The sequence below is a fragment of the Oncorhynchus nerka genome, linkage group LG14 (genome assembly GCF_034236695.1).
Source record: "Oncorhynchus nerka isolate Pitt River linkage group LG14, Oner_Uvic_2.0, whole genome shotgun sequence".
In the NCBI taxonomy this organism is placed as follows: Eukaryota; Metazoa; Chordata; class Actinopteri; order Salmoniformes; family Salmonidae; genus Oncorhynchus; species Oncorhynchus nerka.
The window spans coordinates 45,972,591-45,984,921 of record NC_088409.1 but is presented as its reverse complement, the minus strand read 5'-3'; the positions used below and the strand labels follow the sequence as shown (position 1 = coordinate 45,984,921).

Genomic DNA, 12,331 nt, shown 5'->3' with positions numbered 1-12,331 from the left:
GCTTTTGTGATTTTATCTTTGGCTGGAAAAAATGGCAGTGTTTTTTCCTTGGTTTGATGGTGGTCTAACATATATATATATGTTGTGTTTTCGCTGTAAAACATTTTAAAAATCTGACATGATGGGTAGATGAACAAGGTGTTTATCTTTCATTTGAGGTATTGGACTTGTTAATGTGTGAAAGTTAAATATTTCTAAATAATATTTTTGAATTACCTGCGCCACCTTTTCAGCTGAACGGGGGGATGGAGTTCCCTGGTTGCCCCAACAGGTTTTAATGCGTCTGAGCCAATCAGTTGTGTTGTGACAAGGTATGGGTGATATACAGAAGATAGCCCTATTTGGTAAAAGACCAAGTCCATATTATGTTAGCTCAAATAAGCAAAGGAAAACGACAGTCATTCATTACTTTAAGACATGAATGAACATTAGACCGGTGGAAATCTGTCTTTTGGCCTGATGAGTACAAATTTGAGATTTTTGGCTCCAACCACCGTTTCTTTGTGAGACAGAGTAGGTGAACTGATAATCCCTCCATGTGTTGTTCCGACCATAAAGCATAGAGGAGGTGTGATGCTGTGGGGGTGCTTTGCTGGTGACAATTCAAGGCACACTTAACCAGCATGGCTACCACAGCATCTTGCAGTGATATGCTATCCCATCTGGTTTGCGCTTAGTGGGAAGGCCCTAGAAATTGTAAAAGACTCCATACACCCTAGTCATACTCTTCTCTCTGCTACCGCACGGCAAGAGGTACCGGAGTGCCAAGTCTAGGTCCAAAAGGTTTCTCAACAGCTTCTACCCCCAAGCCATAAGATTCCTGAACAACTAATCAAATGGCTACCCAGACTATTTGCATTGTATATAGCATCGCTACTGTTATTTTACTGCTGCTCTTTAATTATTTGTTAATTTTTATATCTTATTTTTTACTTATCTATTTTTTACTTGACACATATTTTTCTTAAAACTGCATTGTTAGTTAAAAGCTTGTAAGTAAGCATTTCACTGTTGTATTCAGTGCATGTGACAAATACAATTAGATTTTTATTTGTATTTCAACAGGACAATGAACCAAAACACACCTCCAGGCTGTGTAAGGGCTATTTGACCAAGAAGGAGAGTGATGGAGTGCTGCATCAGATGACCTGGCCTCCAAAATCACCCGACCTCAACCCAATTGAGATGGTTTGGGATGAGTGGGACCAAGGAGTGAAGGAAAAACAGCCAACAAGTGCTCAGCATATGTGGGAACTCCTTCAAGACTGTTAGAAAAGCATTTCTCATGAAACTGGTTGAGAGAACGCCAAGAGTGTGCAAAGCTGTTTAACACGTGCTATTTCATAGTTTTGATGTATGCACTACAATTCAACAATATAGAACATAGTAAAAATGAAGAAATACCCTTGAATGAGTAGCTGTGTCCAAATGTTTTACTGGTACTGTACATTCTATAGACCCTACAGAGTACTCCCTACAATACTGCGGCACCCAGAATAGTTCTTGCTCTATAAGCCAATATGAATTCCATAAACAGTGATTTGCATTGGGGGCATTTATTTGACCTTGGAACATGTTTTAAAACCCAAATTTAATGCATATTTCACTTAAATATGAACAACTATTGTTAATGTTTAGACAATCATTTTTCATATATCATTAATATCATTAATAAAATGCATGTTGTTGACACTTTTATACTGTTATGTCGGGGGACTTTTATTTTTAAACTTTTTGAAATTCAGTTACTCTGAAGTACTTTTTTAGTGTTGCTGATGAGACGCTGGTCATGTGATGAGTTTGCAAATCAAATGCCCAATTGTGGTGCCAACCGGACAGCAAAAAATAAGCAAATAAACCTTTATTTACTGTAATTTAAAGTAGTTAAAGGGTTGAATTAGATTATATACTGTAGCTACCTCAGTCGTTATTTAAAATAATTTTGGGTACTTTACGGCAATTGCTAGCTAGATTAAATTTAGGAAGCTAGCTAGCAGGCTCAGCTAAATAAAAATCCCCTTAGATACATCCACATCTCATAGTTACGTCATGAAATGTGTAAATGAAAGAGGAATATAATAATATGAATCGAATGGAATTTCCCATCTCCCCATTTAGTGTCTGGCTCTGCACAGAAATGCCCTTATCCAGATGGTGTGACAAAGACATTTCCTAACAGACATGCTAACTTTCTTTGTTGTTACTTTTAAGGTTGGAACCAACATCCAGTACCTCCATGAGGCAGAGAGGCAAGAACCATTTGTCCGCCATCTCAGGGACAAGCTGCACTATTCACAGTTCTGTGTAATGTTCAATGTAATTGCATTGCTGGACTTGAAACTTAAAGAATTTGTATTGTTTAAAAAATATGCATATGAATGGACACGTATGTGTTAAACATGTCTTTGATGTTTATTTGTTAGTGATAATTCATTTGTGTTTACATCATTAAGCCTTGATGTATGTGTTAGGACTGACCAAAGGTGTCTGACTTTATAGTAAGTACAGCATCATATGACTTTATTTTTATTTAACTATGCAAGTCAGTTAAGAACAAATTATTATTTATAATGATGGCCTAGGAACAGTGGGTTAACTGCCTTGACAGCTCGGGGATTCGATCTAGCAACCTTTCAGTTACAAAATGTTTCTGACTTTAAATTAAGTAAAGCATCATGTGATGTAGTCTTAATGGATGTGCTATGAATGACCGAAGATGTCTCACATCAAACAAAGTATTACAGGACACTACATAGTGTCAATCAATAAGTTATTAACGTTCTGCTGATTTATGAAGGTTCTCTCATGATCCACAAGTTACTGTAAGGTATTTAAATGGGTTAATGGACCTGCAAAGCTTTTGTGTGTGTCAGAGTCAAAATGATTTGGAGTAGCCCAACCTGAGACCATCGCAACAGGCATTCCTCTTCTGTTCCCATGCTGGAGACCAGGGCTTGATTACAACCTGTTACAATGGTGCCAACTTTTTGTGGCTGATCTTTCAGAGGGGGAGTGGGTGAATGTGTCAAAGACCTGATGGACCCAACACCGCACGGTATGGCTCGTTTTTATTGTGTGCGTGTTTGTGCACTGAGGAACATGTAACTTGGCTCCAGAAGAAAGACACTTTCAATTTCTTTAGGTTGGGAGCTTTCATCAAGATAAGTGTTTCTTGGTGTAACATCGTCTCCAGGCTACTGCACACACAGCACATATAAGCCTGGGATATCAACCATTCAAAGTGGGATAAGACTGACCATTTCATTCTAAAGGAGTGACCTTACTGAGTAAACTATTTGTCATTGTCACTAGCTAACAAACAAAAAAAATTGATTAGATTTTAAATCTAACCATAACTAATAAAAGCCACGTTTGATGCGTTGGTCCTCCAGAACTTCCGCACATTTGGGTGGAAGGGTCTACGAATGAGATTAGGGGTCTTGTGACTAACATGACTTTATTTTAGATCGTAATCAAATCCTTCAACCCAACACCCTTCATAAAGCACATGGTTATATCACATTCGACATAGTGATTTATGTTACTTTTGACATTGGTGATTATGTCACACAGTCATGCCACATTTATGGACCCTTTATAAAGCATGATATAAGGTAATAGATACTTTGTAACACATTTATGACTCAGCTTTCATTTGACACCCAATTAGACATACTCCTATGAACTTCACATGTTGGTGATGACAAATTCAACATGCCATGCACACAATTTGACATGCTCAAATCAACTTCACATGTTGGTGATGACAAATGAAACAGGTCATGCATTGAGGCCCAAACATAGCATGCATAGTCCACACATAACTGTTGGAGGTCAGCAACCAATCAGGAGCATTTAAAACATTGACTAATCAACATAGCAACAACCGTTGTCGGGTCAAAAGCATTTCTTACAATCTATGTGTAGCATATCTGTCAAGACGCTGTCAGCAACTCTTATCTCGTTTCGATTTATCACTCGTTGCTTTCCAGGTAGACAACAAGACGGAAACAATCTTTCTCAGAAAAAGTGTTCCCTCCCCTCTTGTTTCTGTTTCAAAATCTTCTTCAAGCTCTCTACGCATGTGATAACCTTTTGTGAAATTTATTGACAGAAAATAAATACTTCATATGTCCTTATAAGGTGGAATATGTTGCCTCGTCCCTCTTAACCTGACAATTTATAGACAAAATAATATGAATTCATAACAATGCCCTAGTTTGAGGTGGTCCTAGTTTGAGGTGGTCCGTAATTTGCAGGTAAGCAAGTTAGATCAGTTACAGTAAGTTACGTTGTTAGCCACCTGTAGCGATGCTTCCGAGATCTGGATAGTGAGCTGCTTCTGGAGCGGGAGTGGGATCGAGACTTAGAGGCTGACTTCATTGCCTTGGACATCACTGCAAGCTTCCTCTTTGAGACAACAGCCTGTCAGACAAACAGAGGGGAGTCAGTGATCATGAACATCTACACAATTTCAACATTTCACCCACCTTTTAATAGGCCCACATAGGCAACATTGAATAAGTAGAACAAGGAAAAATTTAATCAGCTAATGTGCTGGGCATAGGATTAATAAACATGATTGACTATGATTTCATTTTTGCGTACAAAAACTGATATTCTTCAATGAGGCCTACTACATAGGAGATACCCACGATTTAATACAACTTAACAAGATCAAGGATTCTTCACAACATATTTGAAGATTTAGAGCAAAATGGCTGTCAACGAGTAAAAGTGGGCAAATCTGTAAATTACTGTGACCGAAGTGTCAGGTGGCAAACTACAACCAGACGGCTAGGCCGCTGAATGATTATCTACAGTCACTGCAGAAACAGAGGGATTAAGATAAAGAGCTGTGACTCCAGAAAACCATGACAACGATACCTCCAAGAGACAAAGCTTTTGCGCAAAAATGTACAGTGAAGCAACTTTAAAAGAAGTGCAAAAAAGCTACTAACTATTACTGCCAAAAAACTGTTGGAGAACAGTGTGGATACTGCAGCAAGTAACATAACCAGTTTCATGTAGTCAGTCAAACCAGTTTCATGTAGTCAGCCATTTGCATTAAGGAATCTGTTTCATTCCAGTGATGAGACTAAACATTTGACTCAGACTCAAGCGGCGCATATTAGAAGTCAACCGATTAATCGGTTAACAATCGGTATTTTGGGGAGCCGATTTTGCCGATTTAAAAAAAATATTTTTTTATACCTTTATTTAACTAGGCAAGTCAGTTAAGAACACATTCTTATTTTCAATGACGGCCTAGGAAAGGTGGGTTAACTGCCTTGTTCAGGGGCAGAACGACAGATTTTAACATTGTCAGCTCGGGGGATCCCATCTTGCACCCTTACAGTTAACTAGTCCAACGCTCTAACCACCTGCCTCTCATTGCACTCCACGAGGAGCCTGTCTGTTACGCGAATGCAGTAGAAGCCAAGGTAAGTTGCTAGCTAGCATTATACTTATCTTATAAAAAATAATCACTCAATCATAATCACTAGTTATAACTTCACATGGTTGATGATTACTATCAATACACAAAAGTATATATTTTTAAACCTGCATATCTAGCTAAAAGAAATCCAGGTTAGCAGGCAATATTAACCAGGTGACATTGTCACTTTTCTTGTGCTCATTGCACGCAGAGTCAGGGTATATGCAACAGTTTGGGCAGCCTGGCTCATTGCAAACTAATTTGCCAGAATTTTATGTAACTATGACATAACATTGAAGGTTGTGCAATGCAACAAGAATATTTAGACTTAGGGATGCCACCCGTTAGATAAAATACTGAACGGTTCCGTATTTCACTGAAATAATAACGTTTTGCTTTCGAAATTATAGTTTCCGGATTCGACCATATTAATGACTAAAGGCTCGTATTTCTGTGTGTTATGTTACAATTAAGTCTATGATTTGATAGAGCAGTCTGACAGAGCGATGGTAGGCAGCAGCAGACTCGTAAGCATTCATTCAAACAGCACTTTCGTGCGTAGTTCCAGCAGCTCTTCGCAAGCACAGCGCTGTTTATGACTTCAAGCCGATCAGCCTAATGGCTGGTGTAACCGATGTGAAATGGCTAGCTAGTTAGTGGGGTGTGCGCTAATAGCATTTCAAACATCACTCGCTCTGAGACTTGGAGTAGTTATTCCCCTTGCTCTGCATGGGTAACGCTGCTTCAAGGGCGGCTGTTGTCGATGTGTTCCTTGTTCGAGCCCAGGTAGGGGAGAGGAGAGGGACAGAAGCTATACTGCTACACTGGCAATACTATAGTGCCTATAAGAACATTGAATAGTCAAAGGTATATGAAATACAAATGGTATGGAGAGAAATAGTCCTATAAATACTATATTAACTACAACCTAAAAACTCCTACCTTGGAATATTGAAGTCTCATGTGAAAAGGAACCACCAACTTTCATATGTTATCATGTTCTGAGCAAGGAACAGCTTTTTTACATGGCACATATTGCACTTTTACTTTTCCAACACTTTGTTTTTGCATTATTTAAACCAAATTGAACATGTTTCATTATTTATTTGATTTTTATTGATGTATTATATTAAGTTAAAATAAGTGTTCATTCAGTATTGCTGTAATTGTCATTATTACAAATATGTTTTTTTTTTTTTTAATTTTTTTTTTTTAAATCGGCCGATTAATCGGTATCGGCTTTTTTTGGCCCTCCAATAATCAGTATCGGTATCGGCGTTGAAAAATCATAATCGGTCGACCTCTACAGTGTATACCATCCCTGGACAATAAAGTAAACAAGTTCAGGGCGAGGATCTCCTTCCAGAGAGACATCAGGGAATGTAACATACTCTGTTATCCCTGCTACTATTTTGGTGAGTACTGAAATGGATCCCTCCTCCTGCTACTCCTCTATGGTGCTCCTTCCCTCGCTTTTCTTCATTGCAGACTGCGCTTGTTATTTTTGGCTTCCAGGGCTAATTTCCTGAAGGCACTGGAATATACTTTTATTCTTACCGGGCACATTTCATGACCAGCATTCAGAGCGTGCTCCCGCATCCACATTTGGAAAATAAAGGGAACCTAAACCCTGGTCAACAGATGGTATGGCATATTATGAAATGAGACATTTTGCAAAGTACTCTCCGCAGAAGACCTTTTTCTCCTAGTCATACACAGTTGACTTAATACACGTAGCCTATGGCTGTGTAAGTGCATTTACTGTAATACCAAGAATTTGTTTAAAACTCATTAAACAATCAAGAAAAACATATATTTTAAGGGTTCTCTCGGGACAGGTTTCATATGGCTGAGAATAAACCTTTCTGAAAGCTCTCAAATGCCTGTCAAATGAAACGAAACAAGATAGGGGCCATAACTGTGCATTCATCCACTAGGTAACTACAGTATAATCACTTCCTTCACTTAATTTTGTGTGACTGGTTTATCTTACAGGTAAAACCATGTAGCGCATTGCCAGGGCCAAAACTGGGCAAACTGGGCATTCACTAGGTAACTCTTGTATCATGTATCATCATTTTTAACTTAAATAGATGCTCCCCTGAATTGTGTGTGACTGGTTTATCTTACTGGTAAAATGGCAAGGATATGTGTAGCCCATTCCAGGTGTAGTTAACTGTAACTTAATAAATAATAAGTGTCAGTAAAGTGGGATGAATCATGGGTCCATTTCAGTCAGAGCACAGTGACCCACTTCCAACTGATAACCAGAGGCAGCTGCCTGTCTCCTCCTCACAGAGTGTGCTTCCCAGCCTAATCACTAGGATTTAAACATCCAAAAGGCTGTAACAAGCATCTACACTAATTATGTACCCTCTACTGGCAGACACACAAAAACACCCACCCTGGTGCAAAGAGTGACAGCTGCTCAAGCCCGGTCACCTGTTCGTTTTATTTAAGGGCAGAAGTTGTGGCGAACAATGGTTGGGCAACTCGATACAGCAGCAAGAATATAAGCAGACACACCCCGCTCAATCAACTACTCTATCATTAAGACCTGAATGCCTCAGAAGCAGCTGGAATCACATTTGGCAACTATATGGACCACTGAGACAACTCTCTCAACAGCAACTGTCACTGAAATGTGGGCATCATTGTCAGAGTGTCAGAGTTTTCCCTCAAGACGTGGCTTTGTAGAGGCGGTTCATGGATTGCCAAGTGGACTCTGCTGCTGGAGTCAAGATACACTGTGTTAGCTTCCTTCCATACAGTTCCATTGACATCAGAGGATAATTATTATGTTTCTTAAAGTTGCGTTATTACCAAATAGGCTCATTGTAACTTGATTTAGGCCTATTGATGATGGAACTCTCAGATAAGAATTAACTCAACCAACGACTGCGTCATTGTGATTTTCTGAGGCAAACTCAACACTGACCGAAGCTGACAAACCAACATTGAATTGGACAATGCAACAATAATCATTAATACCAAACAAACAAATAAAATCACGTAATAACTGAAAGCCTGAGAAAGTTATGTGGTTTATTTTCTCAGACTGAGAAAATACAGGGCCCCATAGCAGTGTCCTCACTGAAAGTGCAGTGTCTGTCTACGTGAGGCAGTCCCTCTATTGGATGCAAACCGCCACAGCGAATTCACACCCACTCCCACCAATGGAGTCGGATCCATGTGCAGTACATATAATCACTCTTTGTTCCTACTTGAGATTTCTTAAAAACCTCCTCAGTCAGCACTATAATCAGTATGTTTATTTATTGCTGTAAATAGGTGGAAAGATCATATCTGTGTGAGCTTTTGATTTACACAACTGTTGTCCTGAAAATACATAGCAGAACATTACTGAGGCATCCTCAAATTGCGAGGACATGCTTCTCAACTTGCTGCTATCAAGATGGAACTCAACAGCTAAAGGTCCTCTCTATTTTGGTCCGTTGTGAACAGCATGGCAAGTGGCCAGCTATCGTTCCTTATATCAGCAATGTGATTAGATGATGTATATGTTAGGTATTGCCCATTGACAGACATCTTCATTCAAATGTAGTCTAAAGCTGTAGATATCTAATGTATTTGGTCAACTTTCAGTGTCAGCCATTCTACCAGGGCCAGAGTCGTTACATTCACACACAAGTGATGTTACCCCAGAGTTGACAGAGTCAAAAACGCCATATCAAATTGTCGACTTCTCCTGTGAACTCCACCTTTTCTCATCACATTTTGCGACTGTCTGAAAAGAAATGTCACGTAAGTTGTGAATCCTGTGAAAAGACAAGTGTTGACACAACATCCTGTAGATACAACACCTTGACACTGGAGAGTGCCCGTTACAGGGGTGTCCTCAAATGTACACCACACAGAATAGAAGGCGTCACCCATGCATTCACAGCATCAACTGTAGACTAGTCAACAACAGAGCATATAAACTGTAAAAGACCACAAGGCCGATTACTGTAAATCCTATTGCTTTTACAATGATCCCCATTAACAGCAAATAGAAGTACAGCAAGTACAGCACAGCCTCTTTGTTATAAGGACCTGTGTCAGGATACCGGTCGGGAATGTGGTTACACCTTTCTAATCTGTGTACATTTGAACAGATATTATTTGCATTAAGAGAACAATAAACCAGGATCTTAGAGCAAACTGCAACAGGATATGCTATGATGTAGCGATTATTTACACAAAGGGCGGCACAATTAAACATGTCCCATTTTTTACTCATAAATAATTAGAAATTATAATTGGGGGGTGAACTATGAACTATGACTGGGTTTTGCTCTATGCAACTGATGCATTTATGAAGAAAGCTGGATACCTCACTGGCTGACTGAGCTCTATCATTGCTGATCAATCAATTGACAACATGAAATGCATTTAAAGTGACATCGAGCTGTTGACTTTCTGGGGCTTGACGTGATGGTCATTCCGGTTCTTTTCAGTGAGCCGGCTCGTTCGGCTCAGCTCACCAAAAAGAGCAGGCTCTTTTGGCTCCCAAACGGCTCTTAAAAAAATATGTTTTGTATTGTTTCAAGTCAAAATAGTTTGCGATAGTTTGACTATGATTGGTGTTAAAACAATTCTAATTAAATTTTTAAATGAAACCATCTCTACCTTAACCACAATGTATTTAAAAATGCATTGGTTTGTTATGAAAAAAAATGCTATTAAACATTTGCATTTAAAGTATAACTTTTTAATGTATATAAACAAAGTGATACAAATCTAACCATTCAAAACTAATACAATCTGAACAGCATAATATAATACTGCACCATATCAAAGAAAAATAAATAACAATGTGCAAAACTGTAGCATCCCACTTAAAACATTAAACTGGTCCCTCTTTTCTCTCTCTTCTTTATTGCCATGCTATAACCAGCAGCACACAGCAATGCTGACCATAATTTGCTTTTATGAGAGATTTGCATTCAGAAATTCAAGCTGCCTCACTTTCGGGGGCTGATGCGGTTGCTTCTCTCAGTAATTATTTGTTTCAAGAAGACCCTCTGAGGTAACGGATGTGGCAACTATGCAGAGTCTCCCTGTCATGACTTTAGTAAGCCGTGGGTAGACAGAGGCCTTGTTCAGAAGATCTGCAGATCTTTCAGAACGAATGTGTGCACTTGAGTATTTAGGACTACATTATTTTATTTATTTATTCGTTCTTTGAATTAGTTCATTTTATTCATTTAAATCTTTTGATCATTCATATCTTATTTTAAAAACATTTTTATAAATAGATTCGGCTCTTCTGATATATGAGCCGGCTCCCAACGTTCACCAACAAGAGCCGGCTCTTAGAGCTGACTCGTTCGCGAACGACCCATCGCTAGTAGCTTGACAATGGTGTCGAAGAAATTAGAAATACAAACATAACATTACACTGTATCATGCCATGAGAATAACCGCACAAGTAATACATTATAGCATATATAGTAGCTGGTGGGGATAAAAGGACATACTACAAGCAGGGATAGACAGGCTATAGCTTACCTCTGATATTTCTGTTTTTGTTTTCACGCTCCTCTGGCGGGTCCGGGTCGTACAGCTTCTTGGTTGACAGTCGGCGGAGGATCCGTTGCTGTCACACTGTCAACCAAGTAATTTTCGATGATAGGTTGCAGTCCGAACAAACAGGCCAGTTGAGCTAACTTTGGTTACTGTGTGTCAAGCATCTTATTGACCGAAAAATGTGCGGGAATGACGTTTATCAGCTCGTTCAACAAGCCTTTTATCAGGTCCGTTTTGTATTCATGTCACATTAAATAACTACAGCAGTTGTAATGCGACACTGCGCTGTGCGCTCACGAGGAATGAATTCAAAGTGGAGAAATTATCCGAGAACGCATACAATACGAAGCTATGGTACTGGCTACAGTAGAACCTTCCTTCGCAGCGCAGCAGGGGGTGTTAGTGCTGTCAGTGCACGCAGGTCAAATTTCCTTCCTGGTATTCCCTCGTCAAACATACACGGAACAAAAATATATACGAAACATGTAAAGTGTTGGACCCATGTTGCATGAGCTGAAATAAAATATTACAGAAAATGTCCATATGCAAAAAAAGCTTATTTTCTCTCAAATATTGTGCACAAATGTGTTGACATCCCTGTAAATCAGCATTTCTCCTTGGCCAAAATAATCCATCCACTTGACAGGTGTGGCATATCAAGAAGCCGATGAAACAGCATGATCATTAAACAGGTGCACCTCTTGCTGGGGACAATAAAAGGCCACTAAAATGTGCAGTTTTGGCACACAACGCAATGCCACAGATGTCTCAAGTTTTGAGGGAGTGTGCAATTGGCACGCTGACTGCAGGAATGTCCACTAGAGCTGTTACCAGATAATTGAATGTTAATTTCTCTACCATAAGACGCCTCCAACGTTGTTTTAGAGAATTTGGCAGTACGTCCAACCGGCCTCACAACCGCAGACTACGTGTATGGCGTCGTGTGGGCAAGCGGCTTGCCGATGTCCACTTTGTGAACAGAGTGCCCCATGGTGGCTGGTAGTGTTATGGTATGGGCAGGCATAAGCTATGTACAATGAACACAAGTGCATTTTATCGAGGGCAAATTGAATGCACAGAGATACCGTCACGAGATCCTGAGGCCCATTGTCATGCCATGCATCCGCCGCCAACACCTCATGTTTTAGCATGATAATACACAGCCCCATGTCGTAAGGATCTGTACACAATTCATGGAAGCTAAAAATGTCCCAGTTCTTCCATGACCTGCGTACTCACCAGACATGTCACCCATTGAGCACGTTTGGGATGCCCTGGATCGACGTGTACGACAGTATGTTCCAGTTCCCGCCCATATCCATCAACTTCGCACATCCATTGAAAAGGAATGGGACAATA

General features: G+C 39.6%; 1 protein-coding gene across 3 annotated transcripts in view; it reads right to left on the bottom strand.

Moving 5' to 3' along the window:
* The window catches only part of LOC115141223 (thyroid hormone receptor-associated protein 3-like), a 28,268-nt gene extending 16,813 nt beyond the window's left edge, over positions 1 to 11,455 (bottom strand). Inside the window, exons 1-2 of one of the 3 annotated variants that reach the window (XM_029679969.2) lie at positions 10,955 to 11,455; positions 4,304 to 4,425 (exon numbers count right to left, since the gene is read on the bottom strand). In XM_029679969.2, the coding sequence (XP_029535829.1) occupies positions 4,304 to 4,395 (92 nt within the window). In that variant the 5' untranslated portion in view covers positions 4,396 to 4,425; positions 10,955 to 11,455. The remainder of the gene's footprint in view (positions 1 to 4,303; positions 4,426 to 10,954) is intronic. The other 2 variants (XM_029679966.2, XM_029679967.2) reach the window with 2 other exon arrangements.
* Positions 11,456 to 12,331: the final 876 nt, after the last annotated feature.